Here is a 15,065-nt window from a genome sequence, read left to right on the forward strand (position 1 = left end):
AGTGTTGCACTGTACCTGTCTGATTTTTCATCCCCCCCCCCCAAAAAGGAGGCTGCAAAACAAATATGGGAATTTAATATATTAGGCTGCTTCAGGAAACACCCCCACCTTTTTTTTGTGTCCCAGCGTATTAAGACTTTCTTTCCATTTTGGGTTTCATAGTTCTGACCAGAGAACAATTGCTTGTTAACACTAGGTGCATATTATTGCACTTGCTTGTTGCTCAGTTTTTCAGAGCATAGCAGTTTTGTTTTTTTAAATGCTCTAGCCTTGAAGTGTCCCCTTCTGGTCTGCGAATGTTTCCTCCGAGAGAGCAAAGCAGTGCTTTGCAAGCTTGCTCCCAAAGATAGGTTGTCAACCCTGTAAAACCCCAATTAACATAGGGATCACAAGTGGACTTTTGGATACTTTCCAGTTGTCACTGAAGTTAATGCCCAAAATCAATAAATAAAGAGCACCACCTTAATTCGGAAGTGTGCTCCACTAAAACAATGGGAGGCGGGATATCTAAAGTAACCAAACCCTGCTGCCAGTTCAGACGAGTCAACAGGCAGAAACAGTATTTGGAAGCTTGTACTCTAATGTTACTGATGCAAGTTTAGAAGACAGAGAAATTGGACAGGTTGAATAGAATTTCTCCATTTCTTCTCTGAACAACCTTCTGGAGTGGGCTGGTATTGAATACTCCAGAGAAGAGGGAAGCATAAGAGAACCACCATTTCACTAAGATTTTTCTGAAGAAAACGTTTGTTAAATAATTTATTGATTTATACAAAGTCTTTCCAACTGCAAGAGTCTGAGACCAATTGAAATCCAGGCAACACAATTCTCTCTCCCTTAAATTTCCATGAAAACAAACAAACAAAAGAAACAGGAGCAATTCAAAAAGAAAGAAAAGAAAGTGAATCCATCCAAAACAGAACTTTTTTTTAAAAAAAGGAGGAAATAAGACTGCCCTTACTTTTTTTTTACACTAGAAATATACATCACAAAAATCTGTAATTTCTTATATACAAAGTGGTTGAGCAGGAGTCGGTGACCCATATACAAAACAGTAACAAACTCTTGATTGTTAAGAGCAAAAAAGCTACACGAAGAGGCAGGGGATGGAATCATGTGCGACTGGGTGAGGATTATAACTTTTAAAAGGCAAGTCTTAAGGAGAAATAGCTCTGCCACATCATCATAAACCCACTTTTGCCCCACTGATGTTGGCAGAACTTCTTTCCCAAAGATGTGGGCCGAGGAGTGGGAAGTAAGTTCCATGAAAACTAAGGTTACTGTGGAAAGCACAGTTCCTACTGTATAGATCTCACTAAACTCAATGGGACTTACTTCTGTGCAAGTATTGCCTAAGCTCCCACTGCGCACCTAAAGCCTAAGCCTTTTCAGAACCAAGCTGCAGCGGTGACAAGTCCAGCAGAGCTTGGAAAAGTTACATTTTTGCTGCATTTATAGAGGTTTCCAGAAAAGTAACTTTTCCACACTCTTGAGTTTCTGTAACACACAAGGACAGCCTAGGATAGCAGAAATTAACTGCATCCAGTCATCCTCACCCTCATGAGTTTGGTGTGGTTTACTCCCAGATAACTGTGCTTAGAACTGTAGCAGGAGAACATCAGACCTAAAGCCACTAGAGGAGACCTATGGAGTAAACTGCCAAATTGGTGAGTCAACACTTATGTAGATCCCACTGATCCAAAGGGTCTACTCTAGCTGAGGCTACCAATTGGAATCAGGCCTCTAATTCCACACACCCTTTGCTCCAGTGTAATCCCACCTGGATTCAATGGGACTTACCTCCACCTAGGCAGTATGCTGAGGATCTCCTCCCAGCTGAGCAACTAAATCCTTTGGATTTCGATGTAAACTAGGTTCCCCAGCAAATCCTGGCTGCTTCAGCCCAGCTCCTCTGGCTGTCACCCCATGTCACATGTGCAGCTAAACAGTTGCACTTACCAATGGGACTGGTAGCATAGGCAGGGCTGGTAGCTGGTTGCCTCTGATTTCCAAATTTAGAACAGCGAGAGGGGGTGTGTGGGGTGGGTAGGAAAGCAGAACGAAAAAAATCCTCAAAGGAAGGGTACCCTCTAAAAGTTGGGGCTTCTATGTCCCACTCCTTCCTTTCCTCCTGCCTGGCTGTGCGCATGCACGGAAGAGAAAGAGACAGTGTGCGTGTGTTATGTACACCGGGCAGGGCAGGGCGAGGCCTTGGGATGGGTGGGGGAGAGAAAAGGCTGGCTGACCCTTCATTTCCATAACTTATTCTGTAAAAATATATATACAGGCATTATTTTCCCCGACGGGGCGGGCTGTACAGGACGTCATGGAGGCCAGTCCCCGAGGCTGGGCCGCTGCTGGCGTCTGGCATGGGCTACCCTGCTTGGCCGGAGGGAGGGGGGCAGGCGGAGGGGGGCGATCGGTGGGGCAAGGGCCTTGGGTCCCCAGTCAGGAGGGCTCCGAGGCGTTGCTGCAGGGGCTGAGCAGGGCCAGAGGGGCGGCGGCAGCGGCGGCGGCTTTGTGCTTCTTCAGGAGCCGCGTGATCTTCTCATCGTCCGAGTTGGGGTCGAGCGGCTTGTTGTACTCGTCGTCGTCCTCATTCTCTGAACTCTCCTTCAGCTTCTCCGTCTCCGAGTCGTGCTTCTTCTTGGCCGAAGCCATCTCAGCCGCGTGGCGCTTCCGCCACTTGGTCCTCCGGTTCTGGAACCACACCTGGAGCCGACAGGCAAGGCAAGACAGACAAGAGTCACACACCTTTGGAGTCTCTCTCCAGGGTAAAAATCCAACCCTTACCACGCAAATCACTAAATCGGATTTAGACACGGCACGTAACTCACATGCGAAGTATATCTGAACCCTTTTGACGTTCCTTCAAGAAAACTATTGGGGGGGGGGTATAATCGGTGCGCACTCTCCTACCACTAAAGCACAAGAATAATAGATCTTGGAGCGCAGACTGTTGTTCCCTGCCATCAAGTTACTTCCAATTTCTTTACCATCCCACGAATTACCTCCAAAAATTTCCTCCAAAAAGTCCTCTTGTGAACAGCCCTGCTTAGGTCCTGCGCACGCAATCCAGTGGTTTCCTTAATGGAGTGACTGCATCTCACATATTATCCTGCCTCTTCTCCTGCTGCCTTCCCCTTTCCCGGGCATTGTTATACTTTCCACTGATACTTGCTAATCCGATTCAAATACCGCAGAGTCAGTTTTGAGGGTTAATACAAATTAGCAACTCCACCTCAGACAGGAATCTCCTCTGGGAACAGGACAAAACGGTTCAAGTTCTGTAAAAAAAATGCCGCAATCCTAAATACACCAGAGTCTCAGGAGAAGTCCCACTTCTGAGCAAACCTGCTTAAATTTGCTCGCAAGTGCTTCCCTGCAGGTAGGGCACAGACCAGAAGGAATTCTCGGTGGGGGGGGGAGACCCTCTCTAAATACCATGCCCGTCAACAGATGTTTTCTCACTCTCTCACATCCTTGAAGTTCCCTTTCATATCGGCTACTAACCGGCTTCCTCTCATCGTCCTGTGTTTGGGATGGGAGGCTACAAAGCCCACATCCTCAATCTGTTGTTTTGAAAGAAACACCTCTCACAAATAGGCTCCCTGTTAGGGAACCCAACACCGACCCGAACCCCCCCCCCTCCACACGAGGGAAATAAATCCGCAGCCGTTGCTGGCACCCACGGGCACAACTCAGTGGGAACCCTGGCTATCGCGACACACCGGAACCTTTCAAATCCCATCAGATTTGGCAGGCTTTCCTCCTAAGCGGCGCTGTTCTCCAGGGCCTACTATTTAGAAGTTAGTGGCTCTTTCTTGCAACCGAGTAAGCTTCAGTTATTGTGAAAATGCGCCATCCCGCGCACACCGAAGCGGCACAGCATCCAACCAAGTCCACTCCCGGGCGGGTTGGTGTCGTAGACTAAAGCCCTAGTGCCCGATTTCGTTCCTAGACAAGGTTTTTTCTGGATCCCGTTCTTAAAACTGGCCAAAGCGACGTGATTTCGTTTAACGCGCCTTTGACCTGACCAAAGACACCTTAAGCCATGGGACACATTCACACGTACGAAACGGCCGCCGCCGCCACCGAACGCTCTTCTCACCGAGCCATTTCCGTAGACATCCGTCTCCGTGTCCACTTCTACCTTCTCACGTCAACAACATAATATGGCGACTATAGCAGAGCTACAGCCGTAAACACGCGCGACCGTCACCCCGCGGAAGTCCCCGCGTACAAGGGTCAGGCCCTCCAATCCCACCCCCAGCCAGTCTCAAACTGGGCCGTGGGGCTTTTGACACACATACTGAGCAAGCTTACTCTAGAGTAAATCCCCTTGGTTTCCATAGGACTTTGAGCAAGTAGATTTAGGGCATCAGGCTTTCTTCCAATGACACTAATTTAGAAAAGTTAACCCTCACGAACCCCTGCTGGGCTTCCTTCCAAAGAAATAGCTTTATGGAGGAAGCAACTGGCAAAAATAAAGGTCGGACCCGGATTAAGAGGTGAAAATTCCCTGTTCCAAAGGGAGGCGATGTTTTTCTTTCTTTTCTTTTTCGTGCCGCGCTTCTCTTCACTTTATGCCTCCTTTCACTATAAGTCAACTTCAGTCTTAGCGTCTACATGGACATTCTGCCGGCGCTGTATAGACATCGAGCAGTTTTGTACGACGCGGGTGAGAGGCAGGGAGCCATTATGGGTGGGCAGGAGTCCGAGTCCTACTAAGTCTAACCTTTATTGCGACAATTCTCACCCCCCATTGGTTTCAGTGGCTCTACTGGACGACCAGGCTGGACTGAACCATGATTTGTATTACAGCTTGAGCCACCCCCCAGAGGGCAGGAGGTTCCAATATACAGTACAGGCATACTGTACAGTGAGCCGATTTCTAGATCTTAGTAAGGAGGAGGGGGGACCTGAATGCCTGCATGGGAGACACCGGCCTTTAAATATCTTTCATTGGCCTTCTATCAGAATACCGGAAAAGCAACATACAAGACCACATATCTCCCGCCGTCCTGCAACGCTATCAGAAAAGAAATGCCCGCAGATCAACCGGTGGTATAAGGCATCGCGATGTGACCCAACAAACACATAGCCCTTGGGACGCCCACTGAAAGAAAGGGGACTCATAGAGCTTAACTTTGGTTAACGGAAGAGGTTGGGGGAGGATTTGTTCTGGGACCACAAAATATCCTGTTGGAGCCCTTGTTTAGTGAAATAAATTATATAACTTTAAAAAAAAACCCAGCAAGTCGTTCTTGCAGCTTCTCTCACCCTCAGTTTTTTTTTATTAACCAAAACTGCCCTTCACATCAAACTCAAAATCCCTTGGTGTAAACTCAGAAAGCTCAGGTTTTCCATAGACAGGTTTAGATCGACTCTGGATAAAGTCTAGGGTGGATTAGAACGCAAGAAACTGTTGCTTATCTCTTTACGCTACGTTTCATCCTTAAAAAAAATGTCCTGCTCATTTTAAAATGTCTTGGGAAAGAACAAAGAGAAAACTCAGTCACTCTAGGTAAATCATCCTTCTTCTCCACAGCCCTTTTAAAGTTATAAGACTAATTCAGGCTACGAGCTTAAATATACAGGAAGTCCTATCATTGCTGGGTGGCATTTACTTCCATGTAAACGTATTTACATGGGATCAGGTTGCAACTTTCTATGACAAGTACAGGAATAACATTGTGAAACCATTAAGGGCTGAAAAGTAAAAGCCCTTGAAACCAAGTGAGTTTAGCTTAGCATTTTCCTTATTTTTAATCGTTATCATTAGTAGGAGTAACAACAGAAGAAATTAAGACTTTCATTTTAGTGTACCGAACACAAAAAAATTAAAAATACAGTACAGTCAACAGCAACTACCCATTAGTAAATCACGAATCCTGCTGCCTTTAAATGGGCTTACTCTAATCTTAAATGGGATCACAACCTGACGTTTCCAATGTTTGCGCTGCTTTCTTAACAGCAGGAAATGAAATTCGGGTGTACTCAGCCGGCAAGACCAAGAGCCACCGATTTCTAACTAAAAGCATTTTAAAGTAACCCTCGTTCATTTCGACGAGAAGTTGGGAGTAAAGTCCCTCTCCTCTCCGCCGCTCCTACTGGTAAACACCTCTGGGGCCCACGGCTCTTAGCTCCACCGTTCGGATTAAAGAGGTTTAGCAGCACAGGTCTACTCCAAGGTAAGTTCCGCCATGTTCCACAGGACTTACACGCTGGGAAGTGCACGCGCACACATCGTGTACCGATGCCAGTGCTGCTGCAACCGAAGGATGCCGTGAGGTTGTTGGCTGGGGCGCTCTCAGTTGGGGGATCGGGACCGCCGCCCTCCCTCCCTCCCGGCCTCCTCCTCCTCCTCCTCCTCCTCTCGGGCCCAGGGAGCGGAGGCGGCCTTGGCACCGGGAAGGGCCCCTTACCTTGACCTGGCTCTCGGTCATGCCCAGCGAGTAAGCGAGGCGGGCTCTCTCCGGTCCCGCCAAGTATTTGGTTTGCTCGAAGGTCTTCTCCAAAGCAAAAATCTGCTGTCCTGAGAAAGTGGGTCGCGAGTGCTTCTTCTTGCCGTCTTTGTCCAGGACCATCCCAGCCTGGGCTGAAGACAAGAAAGGAGAAGAGAAAGAGATCCATCAAAAGCGCCTGGGAAGAAATTAATCCGGATCCAAAAAGTTCTTTCGGCGCCGGGGACGACCTTGCCTGCCTGCCTGCCTGCCACCGATTTCACCCGGATTAGCGTTAAGAAAGAGCCTCGGGAGAATACAGAGGGAAAAAACTTCCTCCTTCCTCTCTTCCCTCCAGCAGCTAGACAGGTTTGGGAGAAGAAGGGGTTTTGTGACTCGGTCTTCTCGGATCAGGATTAATACTGGAAGAAAAGGTGTCACACACACACACACACACACCCGCCACCGCCGTGCGTGTGTTAGCTTGAAAGTGACCCGTGTATCAATCAGGACAAGATCCCTTCGATTACGTGAAGGCAAACGGATCGCTTTCAACTTGCTCCCGGGAGAACCTGCGCTTCTGATGGCTAAGTAACGTTGCTTCTTTTCCGCAGCACTGACGCGTTCGTTTTCCTCTGCCAGGCGCTCCCATCCCGGCCCAAAATAAAGGATGTTTTGGAGATCCGGATCTTAGTTAGAGCCAATTTTTAAAAAAAGGCCGGGGGACTGCCAGCCCCCCCCTTTGCCCAAGCGGAACGGCTCGCCCTCTTTGTCCAGGGCAGCCCACCCACCCTCGAGGACGAGATAAAACGGCCACCCAGGACTCGTTAAACATCACATAAATGACACCGAACGGGGGAAAGATCCCTGTTCAGCTGCAGCTGTTGAACTTTTCTTTGGGTTCTGCATTTAGACGGGGATCTAATCCTACAACGTGGGGGCAGCGCCGGAGCTCAGAGAGTAACGGAGAAGAGCTCTCTGCGTCTGTGCAGAGTGCGAGCCTCTCCGACCAGGCTGGTAAGAGCTGAGATTTAGGGGGCGAGATTCTCTCCGGAATGGACCCTCCCTTTTGGCAGTGATCAGCTGTAAACACACACCTAGAGTGATTCCCCCCCACCCCAATTAAAATTGTCCTTTTGATGTCTAGCCTCCGACTCTTTCCTGGATCGATTTGTGCTGCTTCGTCCGTCCGTCCGTCTCTCTCCTTCCCTCCCTCCTTCCGGCCTCCCACCCACCCACCCACCCGCCAGCCCCCCCCGCTCGCCCCTTCTTACCGGGACACGCGAGCCGGGGGTCCCTCCAGGGCGATCCTTGCATGACTCCGGGCCAGAAGATGGGCGGCCGCCCGGGCAGCTCGGCCAGGGGCTTCGGGTAGCGGGAGACGGCCGCCGGGTTGAAGTACATCCCGGCCGCGGCGGCGGTGGCGGCCAGGCCGTTCAAGCGGGGCAGGCCGGTCAGCAGGTTGCCCGCGGCGGCGGCGGCGGCAGCGGCGGCGGCGGCGGTGGCTCCGGCCACGGGCCGGCCCAGGATGTCGCTGATGCCGTGCGGGGTGCCCAGCGGGATCTGGGCGTTGAGGCCGCCCAGGGAGCCGCCGCCGCCGCCGGGCGCCTTGAAGCCGGCCGGGCTCTGGAGGGCGTAGGGGAAGAGGGACGTCTTCATCTCGGCCATGTTGTGGAGGGCGGCCAGCGGCGCGCTGCTCAGCACGAAGGCGCCCGGGCGGTTAGCCTCCATCGGCCCCACGGCTAACATTGGGGAGCATCAAGGCGCGGCCCGGCGGCGAAGGGGGCGGCGGCGGGGCAGGGCAGGGCAGGGCAGGGCGGGCGGCCCCCCAACCGGGGAGGCCAGCGAAGCCCTCGGGCGCCGCCTTTCCTCCTCGCCTCCCGAGAAGAGATCCACGCCTCCCGGCCGCCTTCTCGGCTGTCAAACGGGCGCCGGGGAGCCCCGGACGCGGCGCGGGCACTTGGCAAAAGTTTCTGCGCTCCTCGGGGCGGCTCCTCCTGGCGCAGACTCAGGCGGCACGGGCGGCGGCGGCCAAGGATCGCCGGAGCCCGGTTTGCCCACCAGGGCCAAGAGCCACCCCAAGAGGAGGAGGAGGAGGAGGAGGAGGGCTCCGCAGGCGGGGCGATCCACAGCTCTCAGTCCGGAGGCAGCGCCCGCGTGGAAGACATCAATCTCGGCCGATCGGTCGTCTGGCTCCGGGCCGCGTCGTTCTCTCTTTCCCCCTCCCTCCTTCCCTCCCCGCGCCGGCTTGGTTTGCTTTCTTTATCGATTGACGCTCAGCTTGGAAATCCTCTTTCCGGCGGGTTGGCGGACGGTCCGAAGTCGCGCTCCCTTCCCCCGCTTGGCTTTCGCCCTCCCCCCCCAGGAAGAAAAAAAAATTAGGCCGATCTATAGATCTCTCGCTCGCTCGTTCTCTCGCTCTCTCTTTCTACGTGCGTCTTTTTCGCTTTCCTTCCCGAGGCCAGACTTTCCCCGCCGGCGAAAGGAACTCAGCGCTGGAGTTCCAGAGCCGGACAAGATGCACTGATAACCTCGCAACCACCTGCCGGCGCCGCTCCCTGATTGGCCGGCCGCTCTTCCGAGGGCGCCGCCATTGGCCAATGGAGCGGCATGCCGCGTTCCCGCTTTGCATCGACGTCATGGAAGTGTGTGCTGGGCGAGGTTTGTGCGGGTTAGAGAGCCGGGAGGGACGGAGGGAAGGAGGGAGGAAAAGAGGAGAAACAGCAGCAGCATTTAATGGAGGCCCTCGTATAAAGTCAAGGTACTTTAAACGACTGTAAATTCACCCCCTGATTTATCATTCAAACGATTAAATAAACCCCGTCGAATGGGCGTTTGGTTAAGCTGAAGCGCTTCCATCTTCCTTCCCCCCACCTTTAAAAAAAGAATCGGCAATAAATAAATGAATAGAGCTTGTATCCGTTATGGCACTGAAACCTTGCGTATGTTTACGAGTAAACAGCCAAAGTCAATTTCTCTCCCTGGAATACTCTCCCCGACCGACCCCCCCCAGCCCACCCCGTCCCTTTCTTCTTTCCTAACGTTGCGGAAAACAACAGGAGGGCGAGGGGGAAAGCAAGCAAGGGAGTTTCAGCGGCAGAAGCGGGAGAATATCTTGGCACAGAGCTGAATTTGCCGGTTGTGGCTCCTTCCCCCTCCAAAACTTGCCCGGAGTATTTTCTCCCCGGGTTGCGCTCAGATCCCAGGCTTTCGGTGGCACCCAGAGGCGAGGGGGGCGAGGGGCGCCGCCCCACCCGGTGCCTTCCCGCCTCCAGTAGTGGCGTCCGATGAGGTCCGTCCTGTCGAGGGATCTCGGGGTGACGCTCGCGCGTCCCCGGATTGCCCGGAAGCCCCGATGGGAAAGATATTCGTCGGATCTCGCCAAGCACCTTCGCAACGAGACCTTTTGGCCCTATTGATCCCCTCGCGGACTCTGGTCGCTCAGCTGCTCCCCCTTCCTCCCCCCTCCTTCCCCGCAGTTTGTAACCCACAGGAGCAGAACGAACCGCGCCAATTTTCCCCCTACCGCTTTATGATCTTGTGTTTTTTAAAAATAAATTTATTAAACAAACTTCAGACCTCAACAACATAAACCTAACACCACAATAAAATACGATTACATAATACGCCAGTGCCGCCATCACCCTCAGGGCTAGCATTAATAATATTTTAAATTTCATTCAGTCCATTTTCTCTCCAAAACTTCATTGTTTTTTCCCTGGGTGTGTACCCCTTCCCTCTCCGAAATACATATTCTAAGAATACACCACATATTTTCTTAAAATCATTCGTTTTTGATAGGCCTCTTCTTATTTTCATATCACATTTCAGTTAATAATTAATTGCCATATCCCACAGTTCTCTGTACCATTCCTCTAAATTGAGTTGGTGATCATTATTCTAGTTTCTTGCAAAAATTAACCTTGCTGCTGTAATCATTAAGTCCTTATTTTCTTTCAACAATTGATCCTTCTTAACCAAATTCAATAAAGCCATTGACGGGGACATTTGAATATTTAATCCGGTTATTTCCCTTATTTCTTTTAAAAATTGCTTCCTTTCTTGCTTTCTTAGTTCACATGACCACCACATATGTATATACGTCCCCTTCTCTCTTTTTTACACCTCCAGCATAGTGATGATACATTTTTATTTATTACATTCAGTTTTACCCATGTTAAATACCACCTCCATATTACCCTATAACAATTTTCTCTTATCCTTACAGACATGTTCTTCATAATTCTTTGGTCCCACATTTTATCCCATTCTTCTCCTATTACTTCTTTACCCAATTCATATTGCCAATTGTGGCCGATCTCCAAGAGAAAGCCACGTATGCAATGCTCTCTGACCCCCCCCCCCCCCCCGTGATCTGAAGGCACTTGGTTGATAACGCCCCTCTCCCCATTGTGAGGACATTTTTCCTAGGGTCCCAAGAGGCATCAGTCACATGAAAACCCTAACCCTGTTTGTTTGTTTTTTAACCCGAGAGGAACTGTGTGTTCGTCTGTGGCGCGGATACCAAAGAAGAGGCCCGTTCCCTTTTTAGACCAACAGTTTTTAGCCGGCGCAATTTCTTTTAGGATCCTCGCCTGCTGCAGTTTTATTGCATTTTCACTGAGAAGGCAGGGCCTTCCTCAAGAGTCTTCTTTATTCTGATGCGGCAGAGAATGGTGGCCGATCCCGGAAACTGCAAATGCCAGTTCTCCTCATGGATACTGCCACGATCCTCATGCATACTGCCACAAACCGTGTATTTATATATTTATAAATATAGATTGTGGTGCTGGAGGAGGCTCTTCAGAGTCCCCTGGGCTGCGAGGAGAACAAACCTATCTATTCCGAAGGAAATCAGCCCTGAGTGCTCACTGGAAGGACAGATCCTGAAGCTGAGGCTCCAATAATTTGGCCACTTCATGAGAAGAGAAGACTCCCTGGAAAAGACCCTGATGTTGGGAAAGTGTCAAGGCAAGAGGAGAAGGAGGCAGTGGAAGACAGGAGGGCCTGGCGTGCTCTGGTCCATGGGGTCATGAAAAGTCGGACACAACTTAAACAACAACAAATATAGATTTAGATTATAAGATATAGAGACAGAATGACCGTAACCGTTCCTGGACTTCAGTCTGACACAAATACAAGAAACCGACTTTAAAAGCACATGTATGTATCGACGGGTCTCTCCAAGGCTTCTTGAGCATTTAGAAGTAGAATGGAACGGGGGCCATCGTGCCAGGAAATAAAGTTTATAGTCAAGTTTTCTTGTGAAGAGGGTGCTGTTATTTTGCAAAACGGGAGCTTCCTCTGAATGATGCCGGGTAGGTTGCTATTGTTCATTCTAGTGAATGATTCTTAAGGGGAACCCAGAGGGACCCAGAGTAGAAGAGATGCACCCATAACGACCTGGCGGAGCCTTGCTTCCAGACAGTCACGAAATAATCCTGACGTTTGGATTACTGTACATGAGCACGTCAGAATTACCACCTCAGACATCCAAACCTGTTGGCGATCGAGACCCCACTGATTTCAGCCACTCAAGATGCATACAGGGAAAATACCTCCCCCTCTCCCAAGGAGACCCACCAGGTTCCCTGGCGTTGGGCTTCTCTGTGCGTGCAGTCGAGAACGTGAATGATTTTTCCCCGCAGGGAAAGTAGGCAAAATCTCGACACGTGTATTAATAAGGCCCAAGCATGCTTTTGCATGAATCCTCTTGCTCACGGCTACACTCCTATTGAGCAGAACAATTCAGCGTTTTCAAATAACGTGATTAATCCTAGGTGTGTTATGCTCTATAGGGAGCATAACACACCTATCATTCCCGTTTATCTCAGAGCACGTTAACTAATTTTTATACGGGCAACTTCTAAAACAGCAGATCAAATAAGAAATACATTTTTAAAAATATATTTTTGTCTCCTATAGGAGAGAACGGGCGTATGAATCTAACAGGTCGCGTTCAATTAGTTTACGAATTCTGAAGGAATTCGCCTGTTCGGTCTTTGGGTGGCTGGCGTCCACCATTCAGGCTGCAATCCTATACTGGATGGCCAGCTCGGCGGAACAACGTGGGAATTTATTCCGAATAAAGCCGCTTAGGAAAACGATGCCTGTGAGGCCTTCGCTGAATTCTGCCAGATGTGGTGCGGCGGCTGCTCCGAAAGACGGTTCGTATCGAGCTCAGTTCAGGCGAAGGGCCGTCCTCTCGGTTATTTACCGCTTCGATCTCGGGTTGAGTTTGTGGAGGAGGGAGGAGGGTTCCGTCGATCTAGCTGAAACTTCCACTGACACCTATCCGTCCCAAGAGAATCCCAGAGAATCTAAGCATCATCAGTAAGGCAGCGATTTGAACGGAGGCGGCTCGCGAGTAGACTTGCTCGGAACACCCGCTCCAGAGATTTGTTTCCGCTCAACTCAACCATCGCAGTTGCCAAAGACCCCTCCTTTTCCCTCAATGCAGCCGCTGCCTTTTGGCTCTGCAGCCCAATTAGCCATCGTTTCATCGGACTCATCAAAATCACGGGGGTGATGTCCACAGTCCTTTTATCACATCGGGTAATCCTTCGCAGCTCTCTGCCCGAAGGAGCTTCCATTCCAAAATGCCATCCCGTCTCACCGTGTGAGGACAGATATGCCATTCAATATGGTCAGCACTAGCAAAGCACTAGGAGCAAAGGGCATGGTCACCGAAGGAGAGGCTTTTGAAACGGGAGGGTGAACAATGATTTCTTTGCATTTGGGTCAACCCAACCAGTATTCATTTGTATTTTGTTTATATATACTGTATATGTAAGCAAATAAACAAATCCCTCTGAAGGTGTCTTTTGGAGGACCTTGGGCAGAGAAGGCTGCTTCTCATAAATGTGAAAGGACTTACATAATATTGTACCACTTACTGCCAGAAGAAAAGTTTCACAAATTCCCCACATTACCATGCATTTCGGCCAAAATATGGTGTGATGTTGAATTTAAAGCCAAAACTATCTAGCAGACTGAATGAGATGATCATCGTAAGATCTATACCATGAACTTTCTTTTCTCTCTCCCCCCATCTCTTATTCCCAATGTGTCATGCTTTAAATTCACATCAGAGTCATGAAGAAGAGGGACATATTTGTGCTAGTTACCTTTGTTAGCCACTCTGAGAACCTGCTTGGTTAAAGGATGGGGCATAAGGCATCAAATAAATGAGTGAAATTAATAAATTAATATTAATGCCATGGCCACCATTTCAATCCAGTAAAAGCAGTTTCATCAAAGGATGTCATCTCATTTGGTATTTTGAATAAGGTGGTGTGTATCTTTCTTAATTAGACCTGACTGAGTCAGTAAAACATGCATGGGTTGATTTATCAAGTTCCTATTGGAATCCTCCATGGAACAACCCACTGAATGGAAGCTTGAACAGGTGAAAAGGCCTATTAATTAAACACACTTCTCCTTCAATTTGTTTGCTTTCCAGAGTGAAATGACCTCTCGTTCTCTATCAGCCAATAGGACAAAGTACTTAACTACGGAAGTTCCTCCTGCAGTAAAACTATTGCAATTCCAGAAAGGAAGTGAGGATTTAATCGTAATTTCTAAAATGTAAAATAAAAGTTAGGAGTTAAATCCAGTTGGTAGTCTCAAGTAGGGTAAACCCATTGAACTAATAGGAGTTGCAGAAGTGTAGGGTTAACAAATCCCTTCCATTCAGAGAGTATTACATTCATTCCAGAAGAAGGTTCTCTGAGTCTGAATACTTCTAACCATTGCATGTTGTTATATAGTTACTCTGTAGTTACTCCATGGAAAGGCAAAAAAAAAAAAAAAAAAAAAAAGGACAGCAAATGGTTAAATGTCCTGAGAACTGCTGTGTAATAGTGTCAGATTAGGGCTCAGGAGATCAGGGTTCAAATCCTTCCTTGGCCATGGAAACTCACTGGAAGTGTTTTTGGCAATGGTAAGCCACTCCTCACATACCTTTAAAAAATTGTTGGGATCACCACAGTTTAGAATATGTTGATATGTTTTCATGGGATCACAAATGCCATGAAAAAAGCAAAAATGTGGTTTTAGGCCAGAATCCTACATGTATTTTCCTGTGAGTATGCCTGACAGGCCTGTGTAAGATTTATTTATTTATTTATTTATTTATTTATTTATTTATTTATTTATTTATTTATTTATTTATTTATTTATTTATTTATTTGATTTATATCCCGCCTATCTAGTCGGTTAGGACCACTCTAGGCGGCTTACAACCAAAAAAATACCACAATGTAAATAAAAACAGTATCTGTGTAGACATATACAGGAACAAAAACAATACTCAATTATATTGGTTATTGCTAGTTTAGAACTACTGTTACTTAGTTATTCTAAGCAATGCACATTTATAACTCCAGTTTTAAGGAGTCCATGAATCTTTAAACAAACGTCTGTAGTTCATAGTAGCCTAGATGGCAGGTAATATACTCCAGATAAAAAAAAAGATGATGATGATGTGTGCGTTGTGCAAATTTGAAAGTAAGCAAACAGCTTCTTTTGGATGGCTTGTATTCCTAGCAAAGAGATAGGTCAGAAGCTTGGGAATACTTGTGGATCTGATGTTTTTAGCTCATGCAATGGTGGCCGTCT

The 15,065-nt window shown here is 48.6% G+C and overlaps 1 protein-coding gene across 1 annotated transcript; it reads right to left on the reverse strand.

Moving 5' to 3' along the window:
- Nucleotides 1–729: 729 nt before the first annotated feature.
- NKX6-2 (NK6 homeobox 2) lies at nucleotides 730–8,983 on the reverse strand. Its single transcript, XM_072995378.2, has 3 exons — nucleotides 7,721–8,983; nucleotides 6,429–6,601; nucleotides 730–2,712 (listed from the first exon to the last, which is right to left on the reverse strand). The coding sequence occupies exons 1-3, from the start codon at nucleotides 8,193–8,195 to the stop codon at nucleotides 2,449–2,451; spliced, it is 912 nt and encodes a 303-aa protein (XP_072851479.2). The 5' UTR covers nucleotides 8,196–8,983; the 3' UTR covers nucleotides 730–2,448.
- Nucleotides 8,984–15,065: the final 6,082 nt, after the last annotated feature.

The sequence above is a fragment of the Pogona vitticeps genome, chromosome 3, assembly GCF_051106095.1.
Source record: "Pogona vitticeps strain Pit_001003342236 chromosome 3, PviZW2.1, whole genome shotgun sequence".
Lineage (NCBI taxonomy): Eukaryota > Metazoa > Chordata > Lepidosauria > Squamata > Agamidae > Pogona > Pogona vitticeps.

Bases quoted from the DNA above. Each gene is read 5' to 3' on its own strand.
- NKX6-2 (XM_072995378.2), bottom strand. From the start codon at position 8,195: ATGTTAGCCGTGGGGCCGATGGAGGCTAACCGCCCGGGCGCCTTCGTG. The intron at 6,602-7,720 runs GTAAGAAGGGGC...TCTTGTCTTCAG, and splicing joins CCCCCGGCTCGCGTGTCCCG to CCCAGGCTGGGATGGTCCTG. The intron at 2,713-6,428 runs GTAAGGGGCCCT...TGTCGGCTCCAG, and splicing joins TGACCGAGAGCCAGGTCAAG to GTGTGGTTCCAGAACCGGAG.